The sequence below is a fragment of the Quercus lobata genome, chromosome 5, assembly GCF_001633185.2.
Source record: "Quercus lobata isolate SW786 chromosome 5, ValleyOak3.0 Primary Assembly, whole genome shotgun sequence".
Classification (NCBI taxonomy): domain Eukaryota; kingdom Viridiplantae; phylum Streptophyta; class Magnoliopsida; order Fagales; family Fagaceae; genus Quercus; species Quercus lobata.
This window is the reverse complement of record NC_044908.1, coordinates 28,783,479-28,798,010: the sequence shown is the minus strand read 5'-3', so window position 1 is coordinate 28,798,010 and position 14,532 is coordinate 28,783,479. Positions and strand designations below refer to the sequence as shown.

Genomic DNA, 14,532 nt, shown 5'->3' with positions numbered 1-14,532 from the left:
TTAGACAGGTCATAAATCTTTAAAATAACAAATAAATATTTAATTGCAAGCATGACCATATGCAAAAGCGTACACATATGGCTATATGGATAGAAATTTATGTTGCATTGTTTAATTGCTTCTTTTGAATATGGTTTGCACTTTATGACATAGACCTTAAACCAACAAATAATAACTCACAATAAAATTTGACATCTCTATCCATTAAAGAAATTAATTTCATCTTTAAGTAAAAATTACATGTATGACCTAATAAAAATAAAGGACCAAATATGTCAATGTAAATGAACCCAAATAAAAAACAAAACACGTGATTTATGAAAATCAGTTAATTTTTTTAATTAATTTGATCCTCAAAACTTTAATGGCATGCTTAATAAATGAGACCCAAATGGTATATTTAGTACAGATTTTCTAAGGAAATACACTAAACTTTTAGCACGGGTTCCATAGAAAATTAAATACTTTTTCCACAATTAAAATGCAAAATGGGTAATTTCATTAGTTAAGTGCTACCTCATTTTATTCCAGCTCAATTTTTGCCCCTGACTAGTTAAATTAAAGGGAATTTCATGATCTTAAACATAATTCCAAAATTAATCCAATCACATGGTCAAATTTCAATTAAAGATCAATTAAATTTAGCCAACTGCATTAAAATTGATAAAAGTTAACCAAAAAAAAAAGCGGTTTAACTATTAAAACCATGAAATCCTTTAATTTAGGACTAAAACTTCTAGCAAAATTTATAGCCAAAAAAACTGCATTATCACCAACTAGTACTGCCAATTGCATTCATGCTAAGAAATTTGTAAAGATACCACTCACCAAACTGCTAACACTATACTCGAACTTTGTCAATATTATGTTTACACTGATATGATTGTCATGTTGTTCTACTTCTATTAGGTGTAGACACCTCATTTTGTACCCCTTACGACTCGGGCCCCCATCCCCTAATGTCAACATTACTCTGAGGCTTAAGGTTGATTTTGTTGCAAAATCTGGTTTTGCATCTCATACAAAACACACAGCGGAAACAACAAAACACAGATTTACTTCATTCATGAGAGATAACATGTAACTTTGAATTCTAGAACAAAGAATAGAAAGCGTACCTTGATGTAGTGAAATTCAAAACCAAGACTTGAGAATACCTCTAATCAACATCTCAATTCCACATGGTGCCCAAGATGAGTGGTCTCTCAATTAGTCTTTTTGTACGTTGATTCTCAAAGGAAGTTCTTCTTCTTCTCCTTATAGAGAAAAATGTTTTCTTTTCTTTTCATCATACGTATATTCTAATTATCTAATTGGGTTAGCCTTTTGGGCCTACCCAATTGGGCTTTAGTTTGTGGCTTGAGATGGGACCAAAGGGAACAAATAAGACTAGCTCCAATGGATTTTAGGCTTATTTGTCAACTCTTGACAAGTCTAAAGTTACCATTAATTATATTTAATACCACTATATAAATATAATTGCACTCTAGGCCTTATTAATAAATTATATCCCAAGACTCTAATGATATCATTTGACCCCTCCATGAAATATCTGTAGTGAACAAAGTCATAATGAACTATCACTTTGTAAACAACTATTTTATCCTTGAGTACCCAGTTTAATCTTTTAGTTATTTATATTTATTGAAATCCAATTTCAATAAATATAAACTTTAGTAACTCCTTACTAAAGTGGGTGTCCTAAATAACCAGTTCCCATTAAACTTATCTCAAGGGGATATTTCGTGTCTCTATAAAAAGAGCTTATGGATTCCATTTTGAGAATATGTGTTCCCTCAACACTACGTGTGGTTACCCAACATACTGAGGTTTTGACCGTGAATATTAGATCTCACTCCTGATATATCAAAGTAATCTACATTTTATGATTGGGTTCATTATCCTCTCAGGATTGAGAGTCTATGAAATTAGAAGTCATGAGATTAATTATTCAGGTGACAGTTGTTGACTGAATAATTAATCTCACAGAGGTCCAGTTCAATATGTCTTAACACTTATGACATATCAACACATCAACTAGAAGTCTCCACTTTCATAATCAAGACAAACTATCTTAGTTGATGTGTTATAGTCTTCACAGATGAAACACCCAATTTCATCACCGACTACGAATTACGTTTTGAGTTTACAAGGAAATTGTGATTTATATCTTCTGTGGCTAAATCACATACAATGCATCTCAAGGACTATGATAATGTCCCATTAGTTCATTTATAAATAGTCTTATATAATTAAAATTTTTAATTATTTATGACATGACAATAAATTGGATTTTATGGCATAAACCCCAACAGATTTAGGGCCCAATCTTGTAAAAATTGACTTGAGAAATTATTTATGGAGAAAATAAAATTATTTATGGAAGAATAAACCTATTTTTGGAAAAGAAAGATTGTTGGAAACCCTAAGTGTATGTACTCATACACGCGTATGCTCACACACACTTGAAGAATGAGTACGCATACTTAGGGTATGCACACACATACCTCGAGCATGCGCACGCAATTAGGGTTCCAGAATTATATGAATGGAAAGTTTTTTGCATTTAAATCTGTGTCAAACAAATCCCACATCATCTCGGAGCTGCCCCACACCCTTATTTTACCACTATATAAAGCCATAAAAGGCACTTTTTCAATGGGAAGGCAAATATACGCAAGATTCACTAGAAAATAGTGAATCAAATAGGGAATTTTTTACAAAACATCCTCAAGTCAAGTTTTATTTGGTTGGGACCTATTTTAGTCTTGGCTTTTGAGTTCTAAAGCTTACTATTTTATTGTTGATTAGATTGATTGAAGGGAATGGTCAAATCAAGCACTAGTTCTTGTGTTGAGGTATAGTTTCCAACTTTGGTTCTTCACTTTTTCTTTGTTTTGTTGTTTGTTTATATGTTTTATATGCTTTAATATGTTTTATATGCTTTAATATGTTTTAATATGTTCATGTTAGTTTAGGTTTATTTTGTGTTTGTATTAGAAGCATGATAGGTTGTTAGTTTTCTTATTTTCTTCTGTTTTCTTTGCTGAGTTGTTGGGTTTAGGGTTCTAGGCATGTATTTGTACGCCTTAGGGATGGCAATTTTTCCCCGCCCCACTTAACCTACCCCTCCCCGCTTCGCCCTGCACGGGTTTTCCCCGCCCCGCAAAGGTGTTAGGGCGGGGATGGGGTAAGATTTTAGCCCCGCACCACGGGGTGGGGCGAGGATGGGTTTAAACTTTTTAGACCCGCCCCGCCCCGTGTTTATAAGGGTTATAATTGTAAATTTTTCATAATCTAATACTCTACTATTTAAACAAATATATCAATATTAGCTTATTTTATTTTACCTGATGTGGTTCTCTACCTTTATTTTGTTATGCGTTATACTATGAGATTTTTTATTTTTTATTATTTTTTATGGTTGTCTTGTTAAACACTTATATATATTATTCAATTTTTTCTAAAAATTGATTTAATTTGATGAGATAAATTTAGTTGTAATTTCAAGTATATTTTTATTAATGAAATAGGTTTCATTAAAAAAAATTGTTCTATTTGTAGGGCAAATTAACAAAAAGTAGAGTTTTATGGGGTGGGGCGAGCTTCACGGGACCCCAAGGGGTGGGGATGGGGTGAGAAAGTTTTCCCCGTCATGTGGGGCAGGGCGAGGATGGGGCAAGACAAAACCATGCAGGGCGGGCACAAAGACCCCATCCTTCGGCCCCGCCCTACCCCATTGCCATCCCTAGTATGCATGCTTTATGCATGCGTATGCATACAATTGGGATGCGCATGCATACTCATGTCCAGAAACCCTAAATCACTTTTTTCTTCTTTTTCTTTTGTTTTCCTCTTAATGTTTGGCCTCTGTTTTAGTATACCTTTCTTATTTTAAGCCTCTATTCACCTGCTTTAACATGTTTTGTTCTTTTAGTGATCAGATCTTGATTAGGGTTTTGTTGGTTGGATACCATGAACATACATATGAATATGAACATGCATTGAGATTTTGAGTTTTGAGTTGCTTAATATGCTTGGTTGAATATCATGAGTTTGATGCTTGGATATTTAGATGTGTTTACTCTGATCTGCCTTTTGATGCCATTGTTTTGTTGGTTTGTGTTGAATACCATGATAGATGAATGCTAGGCTTAGGGACGATATGCCATGTTTTCTTGCTTTAGATGCATGTTAGAATGTGTGTGAGTTATAAGACCCTTTAATGAGACTAAGATTTGGACCACAATGAGTGGAGGCTAACCCACAGGCCGGGTGGGGTTGGGTTTTTAACACCTTCCCATCCCCATACGTAAATTCCAGACACGTGCTCTGGTAAATATCAATCCTTCCACAAGGGCGCTATATTTATGGTTCCTAGACCTAATTTAGGTGGCAACTCCATTTACACCCTCCGTCATGGTCCACCCTAAGCGAAGGCATACTTCTCACGAGAAGCTCAAAAGCTCGTCACAGGCGCTTACGCCCATATTAGGCCATGATAGAGTGTTGCCTTAAGAGTAAGGAAGCTCTGCCCATATAAGCAGGTACGCTTTCCAAATTCCACCTCACTATGACATGACCATGCATACATACATATATTACAATATTTTCATATTGTTATGTGTAGGGGCCTTTTGTATTTTTGGGCTAAGGCCCTTTCTATTGTGGGTCAAAGAGTTGGGCCAAGCCTACTATCTTTGCAGGACCATGCTAAAGGGCCAATTTGTGAACAAGACAAACATCCTAAAAGAAAGACAACAAGTAATATATGTATATATGTGTGAGCGCATGAATATATATATATATATATATATATATTTGTTACGGCAGAAAGATTAGTCAAAAGAACCATTAGTAATTAAACGTAGTTAAAGCAGCAGAATGTAAATAATAAGTCTCCCACAGGAAGTGAACTAAAGAGAGCCCAAATCCCAACCTGGACAACCTTATTACTAAATTAAACCATAAAGTTGTTCATTTTAGAGAATGGGTCTAGATAGCTACTTCTTGTTTTGTTGGGATTACAAATAGTGAGTTTGTTACATAAAGAAGGGAAAAGATTTCCTATTGATGCATGCTATTTCTTTTGTGATCACTCTTCTACCTTTCTAAGTCTTACTTCACTCTCTCTTTTTTCTTTCTTATTTCCTTTTCAATTCTCTATGTTTATTGCCTTAGTCGATGTCCCTCTTCCTCTTATGGTTATTTTTCCTATTTATATTGAATCAAGCCTACATGATTTCTCCCTATTACCCTTATTACTCACCAACCATTTTTGTCTACTGTGAACACCCCTCAGAAGTGCCCACCACCCTTCTGGCGGTTCGGCCTCTACTACATCTGGGCATGCTCAGTGTTTTCTCTCTCTTCCAATACCCATCCCACAAAAAATTCTTATCCATTCCCTTCTACCGTATATCTTTCTCTATCCTTTGCTGGGTAAAACCTTAGGTCTCTCTCTACCTATCTCTCTAGCATGCATCCAATGGTCCCAGCCGATTTACTACCTATTTTGGGCCAAGATGCCTTCCCAGCAGAGCACTTCCTAAAAGAGGTCCTGGCTGGATACCGGAAATAGACTTTTTCCCCCCTCCACCAAACCACACCCTTTGTAATTCTCTTGACCATGGGTCCACCTCCCTTGCATTGGCTGGGTACAAATTGGTGGTGCTTCGACCGTAGCATTATTGTCTTATTACTTCATGTTTTGTCTTCTTCCTTTCCCATGCAATTTTTGCAGCTGCCATTGGATGTTGTCTCATTTTATTCTTTTTTGAAATTAATTCCCTTCACACATGTTTGCCCCTCATGAAAACAATGTGGGCTTGTCTCATCTTCCCCTTTTGGGCCCATGGATATCTCAAGGTATTCCCTTTATTATTTTCTTCTAACTCCTGTTGGGCCGACCCATTTGGCCTTTTTTTTTTTCCTCTTCCCTTCCTCTTGGAGCCAATCAAGGCCTATTTTCTTCTCTCTTGGAGAGGGCCATCTCACCGTGGTTGGCCCTTTCCTACTACTCATGGGCCATTGTAATATATTCCTTACTTTTTATGGGTATTCTTTGTTGTGAAATTTTAAAGTACTCGCAAGTGTACGAACTATACTGAAGTATAGTTTGACAAGAACAAGATCGAACCCACAGGGACTTGAATGAATTTAGGAAAATTAATTAAACCTTAACCAAATTAATCCTAATCTAGTTTAATAAAAATTGGTTTTCTGAGATTAAATAAACTAAGCAAATAATAAAATTAAGAAAATAGTTAAACTAAGCAAAAGATATAAAGCAATAAAAAGATGCAAACAATCAATAGAAAAGAATTAAGGTTTTGGAATCCACCTTGTAAGTCATATGAGCATATATTTATGATCATTAATTTTTTCCAACCACTACATGATAATCTAGAAATCAATCTTGCTATCATGAAAAATATCATCATTAAAACTTATGTTTAAAAATCTAACGCATTTTCTTCTTTACTTCTTAAGTATAAAATCAAATCATCAATTGTATCCATAGCCAAACAAATCACAAGATATATCCAATTCTAAAAATCAAATCATAAATTGTATCCATTAACAGAAAAATCACAAGTGATATCCAATTTTATAATCAAGAATTAATAAACCAAGCATTCAATTAATTAAGATAAATCCTAAATCATGAGAAAAACATGATTGAACTCATATCTAGAATCCCATCTTAGTCAATTGATATGAAGCAAGAACAATTAAAATCATTAAAGAACAACTATTGTGGGAAAAATCAAATCGCATAAATATTACTGATAATCCTTAACAAGATTTCATCCTCAACCCTAATTATAAATTTAGCTACTCATGGTAATTGAAGGAAATCACAAAAATAAAATACTAAACATTAAACTAGACAAATAAAATAAAACTAATTGTCATGGAAGAAAACCAAAGAAGTAGCCGCACTCTCTATGTTCAGCCCTCAGCCCTAGCACTAGCCTCGGCCTCCCCTGAATTTTCCCTAAAGAGCCTTTAAATAGGTCAAGGAATCCTATTATAAGTTGAATTCCCGTTTGGAGAAAATCCCAGATTTTTAGGCTTCAATTTACCGACGATTTTGGCCCATTTAATATCTGAATTATGATTTTTGGAAAACTACAAAGTTATATCCCTTTAAGTTAACGTTCCAGCCCAACTTGAATCATCTCAATTGGAAATCTAAGCCGAAAGTTATGCCAAAAATACTAACTGATGTGCAGGCTGGAATCCTAATCCGAATTGGACTTGGATTTGATGCAAATTTCATTTGATTCCTTACTCTAATTAGACTTAAATTTAATTGGGTTGGCCTTCTTTAACTTTATCATGGCCCTTGTAAAAGTAAAGTCCATTAGCTTTCTTCTTTGCACAAATCCGCTTATTTAATTCCATTCTCCTACAAAAGACAAATTCATGCAGAAAGATTCAATTAAGCTCAAAATTGATTATTCAGCATCATTCCAAAACCAAATATAAAATGCATGAATTAATTCAAAATAAGTATGATAATGCTTTCTACCAATGATATAAATATGCAAAATTAAGCTATTATCAATGCTCATCATTCCTTTTCTTTGGGCCTTAGGGACATGGTCCTATTGTCCCTGCCATTATTTCTTAGTCTTTTCTTTCTTTCTCTTGGTTTAATTTGGGCTTTTCTGTCATTGGGCCCTTGTTATCAAAAATGGGTATTGACATTGTGTATACCCCTCTATAAAATTATAGTCTTGCATACATGCATCCTCCCATTTCTCATGATCTCTTCAGCCAATGATGAAATTCTATAGCTATGCTACCAAAATTATTTCTTAACCTTGGTTTCATGATTTTCCATTAAAAATCAAGTTTTCAAAAACTCTTTTTAAAAAAAAATAATAATAATTTAAGCAATTATGCTGTGAAAATCCTATCTCAAAATTGATTCCCTAATCTCCATTAAAAAAAAAAAAACCGATCTTCCAAAACTTTCTTTTTAAAGCAATTATGTTGCCAAAATTATATCTCATTAAAAAATTTTGACCTTCCAAATTTCTCTTTTCAAAGCACAATTTTTTTTTTCAAAAATTCTATTTTGATTTTGGTTTAAAGGTTTCCCCTTTTTCAAAAAGCCTTCGACTAATGAAATCATGAAGGAGGTTCTCCTCTATGTAATCACTTTGTTCAAACCTCATCAATCAAATAACCACATTATTCACAACAGAATGATGGGATCTTAAGGATGGCTAGGACCTCCCATCATAACGTGGGAAACATTGAGATTTTCAGTTTATCTCAACATTAATTCTTATAAGTCACGGGTTTCTCAATATGGTTTTTAATCAAAACCATTTTTTCCCCTTTAAAATCAAGATCCATCAGTTTTCTACTTCATCTCCATATTGTGCATCTATTGCTTTATGATATGGTGCATATTGGTATACAATTAATTAATCTGATGCATAATACACAACTAGGGTCTAAACTACATGTTCTATTTCTTCTTATAATTGAACCTAATTCCCCAAATATGGCTCATAAACATAATTTCTTACACAATATTTCAAAATGAACCTATACATTGACTAGTATATTGTACATATGCCTAAAAGAAGTTACAATAGTTTACAACAAGGAAAAAAAAGTACCAAAACAGATAATTATTAATCAAAGTGGGATAAAAGTGGAAGGACAAATGATGATGAAGGTTCACCGATTTCTAAACTTGAGCTTGATAAAACAGGAATGTCATTCCAAGGCCCCATTTCTTCATTTCTAACACAATCAAATTCTTCAAAATTTGGTTGATCAGAATAAACTTTTTGAACTCCCTCCAACTCCATCACAATCTCTGTCATCGTAGGTCGTTTCTTTCCATTCAAGTGCAAACATCTTTTTGCAAGGTTAGCAATTGCCATGACTTCATGTTTATTACCGTCCTTCCTTACTTGAGGATCAAGTATATCAAAAAGACGGTTCTCTTTTATTGAATGAATGAAGTATGTAGATAAATTTCGATCTTCTTGTGATCTTGTTGAAGAAACTGGTTTTTCTCCCGTTAAGAGCTCAATAAGGACTACTCCAAAACTATAAACATCACTTTTTTCTGTAAATTGGCTTGTTTGAAAGTATTCCGGATCCAAGTACCCAAAAGTACCATATACCAGTGTGGTTACATGAGTTTGGTCAATGGCCACTGATCTTGAAGTTCCAAAGTCTGCTACTTTTGCTTTATATTTTTCATCAAGGAGTATATTTGAAGATTTTATATCTCGATGGTAAATGGGAAGTGAAGCTGCTGAGTGTAAGTAAGAAAGAGATCCTGCAACTTCTGTGGCAATCCTTAAGCGCATATCCCATGTTAGCAATGGAAAATCTTCATTCTCTTCATGAATGTATTGAAAAAGTGTCCCATTGGGAATGAATTCATAAACTAACAAAGGAACTTCTGTCTCTAAACACCACCCAAGTAGTTTGACCACATTTCTATGGTTGATTTGGGAAAGAATGATAATCTCATTAATGAATTGTTCAAGATTCCCCTTATCCACCGTGTTGCACTTTTTAATTGCCACAATTCTTCCATCAACTAACATACCTTTATAAACTGTACCTTGCCCACCTTTACCAAGAATTCTGTTTTTGTTAAAATGATCAGTCGCATTTTCTAACTCCTTTGAATTGAATAATTTTGTCTTTTGAACATTGTTGTCATTTGAAGATAACTGTTGTAATAATAAACCACCATTCCTTTTGAAGAATTTTTTCTTGAGCTTGATTTTGTTTCTTTTCTTTATGATTTTGCACAAGCACCATGTAATAGTGAATAGAAACAATGCCCCAAGGCTTGAACAAATAACTGCACAAATCAAGAAAATTAAATAGAAATATCACATCAACCTAAATTCGGATTATGTAAATTTGTGAGCAAGTGTAAAATAGATTTGAAGAAAAGTACAATGAATTGGAAATATCTTTCTCACGCGTTTTAAAAAGAAGTTACTATTTTTTTTCTTTTTTTACATTAATATTTTCTCATAATATCCTAGAATATAAATTGGTGTTAACTACTAATTAATTTCTTAGGAAGAATAAAATTTATTTTTTTGTTTTATGGAAATATTTTTTATACATTAAATTTCTTGTTAGGTTCTTGATTTTTCATGCAAGTCTATTGCGTTTTAAGGGCCTTATGAGCGCAACAAAAATTTCCCCGTTGCATGGCTCCAGCTAACTTTGCAACATGTACCTGACAGGCCTACCTTACTGTAAAAATCTATATTATAATAGATTCAAAAATCTAAATTAAAATGAAGAATTATGCAACTTTATAGACAGAAATTGTCTTTTCAAGATATATATATATATATATATATATATATATAGTCAAAGTTGAGAGAAAATCTAATTAAAATTTTAATTGGAGTCTAATTTTGCGTCACGTGTCTTATTTAATTTTTAAATTTCTGGGTCAAGTAAATTATTAGGTGCAAAAATCAAAGAGTCTAAATTCAATTAAATTCTAAATTGAATTTTAATTTGAGTTCAATTTTTCGCCATATGTCTTATCTAATTTTTAAATTTTTGTAGAAAGTAAATTATTGAATGCAAAAACTAAAGAGTCTAAATCCGATTAGATTCTAAATCATATATTTATATAAAATGAGAAACTATTACATATTAGATTCTAAACCATTATATTTAACTTACACATTTTTTAAGCCATGAATTTCTAAAATAAGTAATGGTTTCTCTTTTTATATAAACTAGCATGTAACTCCATGCATACGCATAGATGCATATAAAATTAAACAAAACTTTTATTATAAAAATATAAATAATTAGTCAAATTAATTTTTTTAAAAGCATGTAACACATGCATTCATGCATACATATAGATATATATAAAATTAAACACAATTTTTATCATAAAATATAGATAATTAGTCAAATTATATTTTTAAAGTAAACGTAATTAGTCACATATTAAAATTCTTACCTAAATTTAATACTACTTATGATCATTTTTTTTCCTGTGGTGATTTTTGTTATGTGGTGATTGTTATTTTTTGAGAAATATGTTGTGATTTTTATTGAGTATATATGATTTTTTATTTTTATTTTACAGTTCATTAACATTAGATTCTTAGTATTTTGCACTCATCAACTCACTTGACACAAAAATTAAAAAAACTTAAGTGGACACATGGCATAAGCTTAAGTGGATAATTATAGTGTAGTTCTCACATAAATTTAGACACATGACTCAAAATTGGATTATAATTTCAAATTCTAATTCAATTTTTTCTAAGGTTTACCTATTACTATATATATATATATATAGATGACTTATAAATTTGATTTTTTTTTTTTTATGGTTTATTATATTGGACTTCTCGTTTTTTACACTAAATTAACTAATTTTTTTGGAATGTTTTGACACAACTTTTATAGGAAATGAAAAAAGATGTCAAAACATTAATAACTTTTTTTTTTTCTTTTCCCATAAAACTTTTTTTAAATTAATTATTAACCAATGCCCTAAGGGCATTCGTTAGCATTTCCCATTCAATTTACACTAAATTAACTTACTTGACACAAAATTCTAAAATTTATATTAAATGAGACATATGGCGCAAAATTAGACTCTAATTGAATTCCAATTTGAAATTTAATTGGATTTTGTTCATTAATATTAGATTCTTAGTATTTTGCTTATTAACTCACTTGACACAAAAGATTAAAAAACTTAAGTAGACACATGGCACAAGCTTGGGTGGATAATTATGGTATAGTTCCCACATAAACTTAAACACATGGCGCAAAATTGGATTATAATTTCAAATTTTAATTCAATTTTTTCTAAGGTTTACCTATTAATATATATATATATATATATATATATATATTACTTATAATTTTGAATTTTTTTAGTTATATGATTATGTTTTTTATGCTTTATTATATTGGACTTCTCGTTTTCTACATTAAATTAGTTAATTTGGCATAAAAATTTAAAAATTTAAATTAGATGAGACACGTGGCACAAAATTAAACTCTAATTGAAATTCAATTTTTATACTAAATTAACTTACTTGGCACAAAATTCTAAAATTTAGATTAAATGAGACATATGGCGCAAAATTAGACTCTAATTGAATTTCAATTTGAAATTTAATTGAATTTTCTCTCTGCTTTACCTATTATTATTATTACTATTATTATATATATATAAATATATATATATATATATATATAGACTAGTATGTAATTCATGCAAACACATGGGTGCATTTATAATTAAAAATAAATTTTATTATATATATAAACAATTAGTCAATTTTTTTAATTTAAAAAATAGCATGTAACACATGCATAAGTATGGATACATTTAAAATTAAACACAATTTTTTTCATAAAAAATATAAATAATTAGTCAATTTTTTTTTAAAGTAAACGTAATTAATCAGATATTAAAATTCTTATCTAAATTTAATACTACATATGATCATTTTTTTTTTAATTTTTAATAAAATAGAACGTATGATGATCTTTGTTATGTGGTGATTTTTATTGAGTATATATGATTGGTTTTTTTTTTTTTTTAATTATAGTTCATTAATATTAGATTCTTAGTATTCTGTACTTATTAACTTACTCGGCTAAAAGATTAAAAAATTTAAGTGGACACATGGCAGAAACTTAATTGGATAATTAAATTTAGACACATGGCACAAAATTGGATTCCATAAAAATATAAATAATTAGTCAATTTTTTTTTAAATGGTAAACGTAATTAGTCACATATTAAAATTCTTATCTAAATTTAATACTACTTATGATCATTTTTTTTCTAATTTTTAATAAGAAAGAATGTGTGGTGATCTTTGTTTTGTTGTAATTTTTATTGAGTATATGAGATTGGTTTTTTTTTATTTTTATTTTATTTTATAGTTCATTAATATTAGATTCTTAGTATTTTGCACTCATTAACTCACTTAGCACGAAGATTAAAAAAAATTAAGTGGACATATGGCACAAACTTAAGTAGATAATTATGATATGGTCCCCACATAAATTTAGACATATGACGCAAAATTGGATTTTAATTAAACTTTTTTTGAGTTTTGCCTATATATATATATATATATATATATATGATTAAGAATCTAATTGGATCTAGACTCTTCAGTTTTTGTACCCAATAATTCACTTGCCACAAAAATTAAAAAAATTAGTTAAGACACATAACAAAAAATTGAACTTCAATTAAAAATTAAAAATTAAAATTAAAATCGAGACAAAAATTAAAATTGAACTTCAATTAAAATTTAAAAATTCAACTTCACTTGACACACAAATTTAAAAATTAAATGAGACACATGGTGCAAAATTAGACTCTAATTTAAAATTTAATTGAATTTTCTCTCAATTTTGGCTATTAATATTATATATATGTAATTGTAATTGTTTTTAAATGTACCCGTGTATAGGCTTGAGTTACACACTAGTATTAAATAATAGACAATCATATTATGATTTAGTACATTTTTAAGTAAATAAATAAATAAAAAAAGGCATGTAAGAGTGATGAGTAATGCAATTCTGCTAAAAGTCTGAAACTATAAAATTATAAAATGCATGGTTTATCTTTTAGTGATATATTGCGAAAAGAACAAAACTTAAAGTACTTCTTCATCTTCTAAACGTACATAAATTTAGTTTGGGAACAGCTTATTTTAGGTGAAACTAATTTTTTTTTTTTTTTTTTTTTGGGTGAAAGTAAGGTAGATAAAGCTAAAAGCTAGGTTACCATAACTTTTGAGTGGAGTTGTGGTGTGCTTTTGTGTTAGAATCCCTTTCTCTCTCCCTTGTGTGTGTATGTGTTTGTTTCTCAAAAAAAAAAAAAAAAAAAAAAGTTAAAAGCTAACTAAAATAGTATAGTGGGGCCTATGAATAGTACTAAAAAATACAATGGGAGCCATGAATAATAGCAAAAATAAGTTAAATAGTAGTAAAAATAAGCTAAATAGTAAATAAATAAAAAATAAAAAAATTGCATTTTTTAGCCAATGCTAAACACAACCTAAAAGGGCATAAAATATAGTTTTTTTTTTTTTTTAATCTGTTCTAGCTCAGAATGGTAGGATACCCAAGTGGCCAACTCATTCCCTTCCATGATCCATTAAGCTAAGTAAAACCAATAAACTAAAAGTACAATTCTATTTGCCAAGTAAAAACAAAAATTCAAATCCATACAAAAAATTAACTAAAAAAATTCTATGCTAATGAATGGATGTTAGAATTATATATCACCATAGAATCTATATATATATAATAGGTAAAGCTGAGAGAAACTCATATTAGAATTCCAAATTAGAGTTCCAATTTTGCGCCATGTGTCCTAAATTATTTATTTTTAAAGAGTTTTATTTTTTAATTTTAGAATCAAATGTAGGACCACATCATAAATATTCATCCAAGTGAGTTATTATTAAGTACAAAAACCAAAGAGTCTAGAATAGATGAATCAAAAAA

General features: G+C 30.4%; 1 protein-coding gene across 2 annotated transcripts in view; it reads right to left on the bottom strand.

Moving 5' to 3' along the window:
• Window positions 1–8,555: 8,555 nt before the first annotated feature.
• LOC115991913 (wall-associated receptor kinase-like 8) overlaps window positions 8,556–14,532 on the bottom strand; it is a 31,943-nt gene continuing 25,966 nt past the window's right edge. For both annotated transcript variants that reach the window (XM_031115897.1, XM_031115896.1), the window contains exon 4: window positions 8,556–9,853. In XM_031115897.1, the coding sequence (XP_030971757.1) occupies window positions 8,658–9,853 (1,196 nt within the window). In that variant the 3' untranslated portion in view covers window positions 8,556–8,657. The remainder of the gene's footprint in view (window positions 9,854–14,532) is intronic.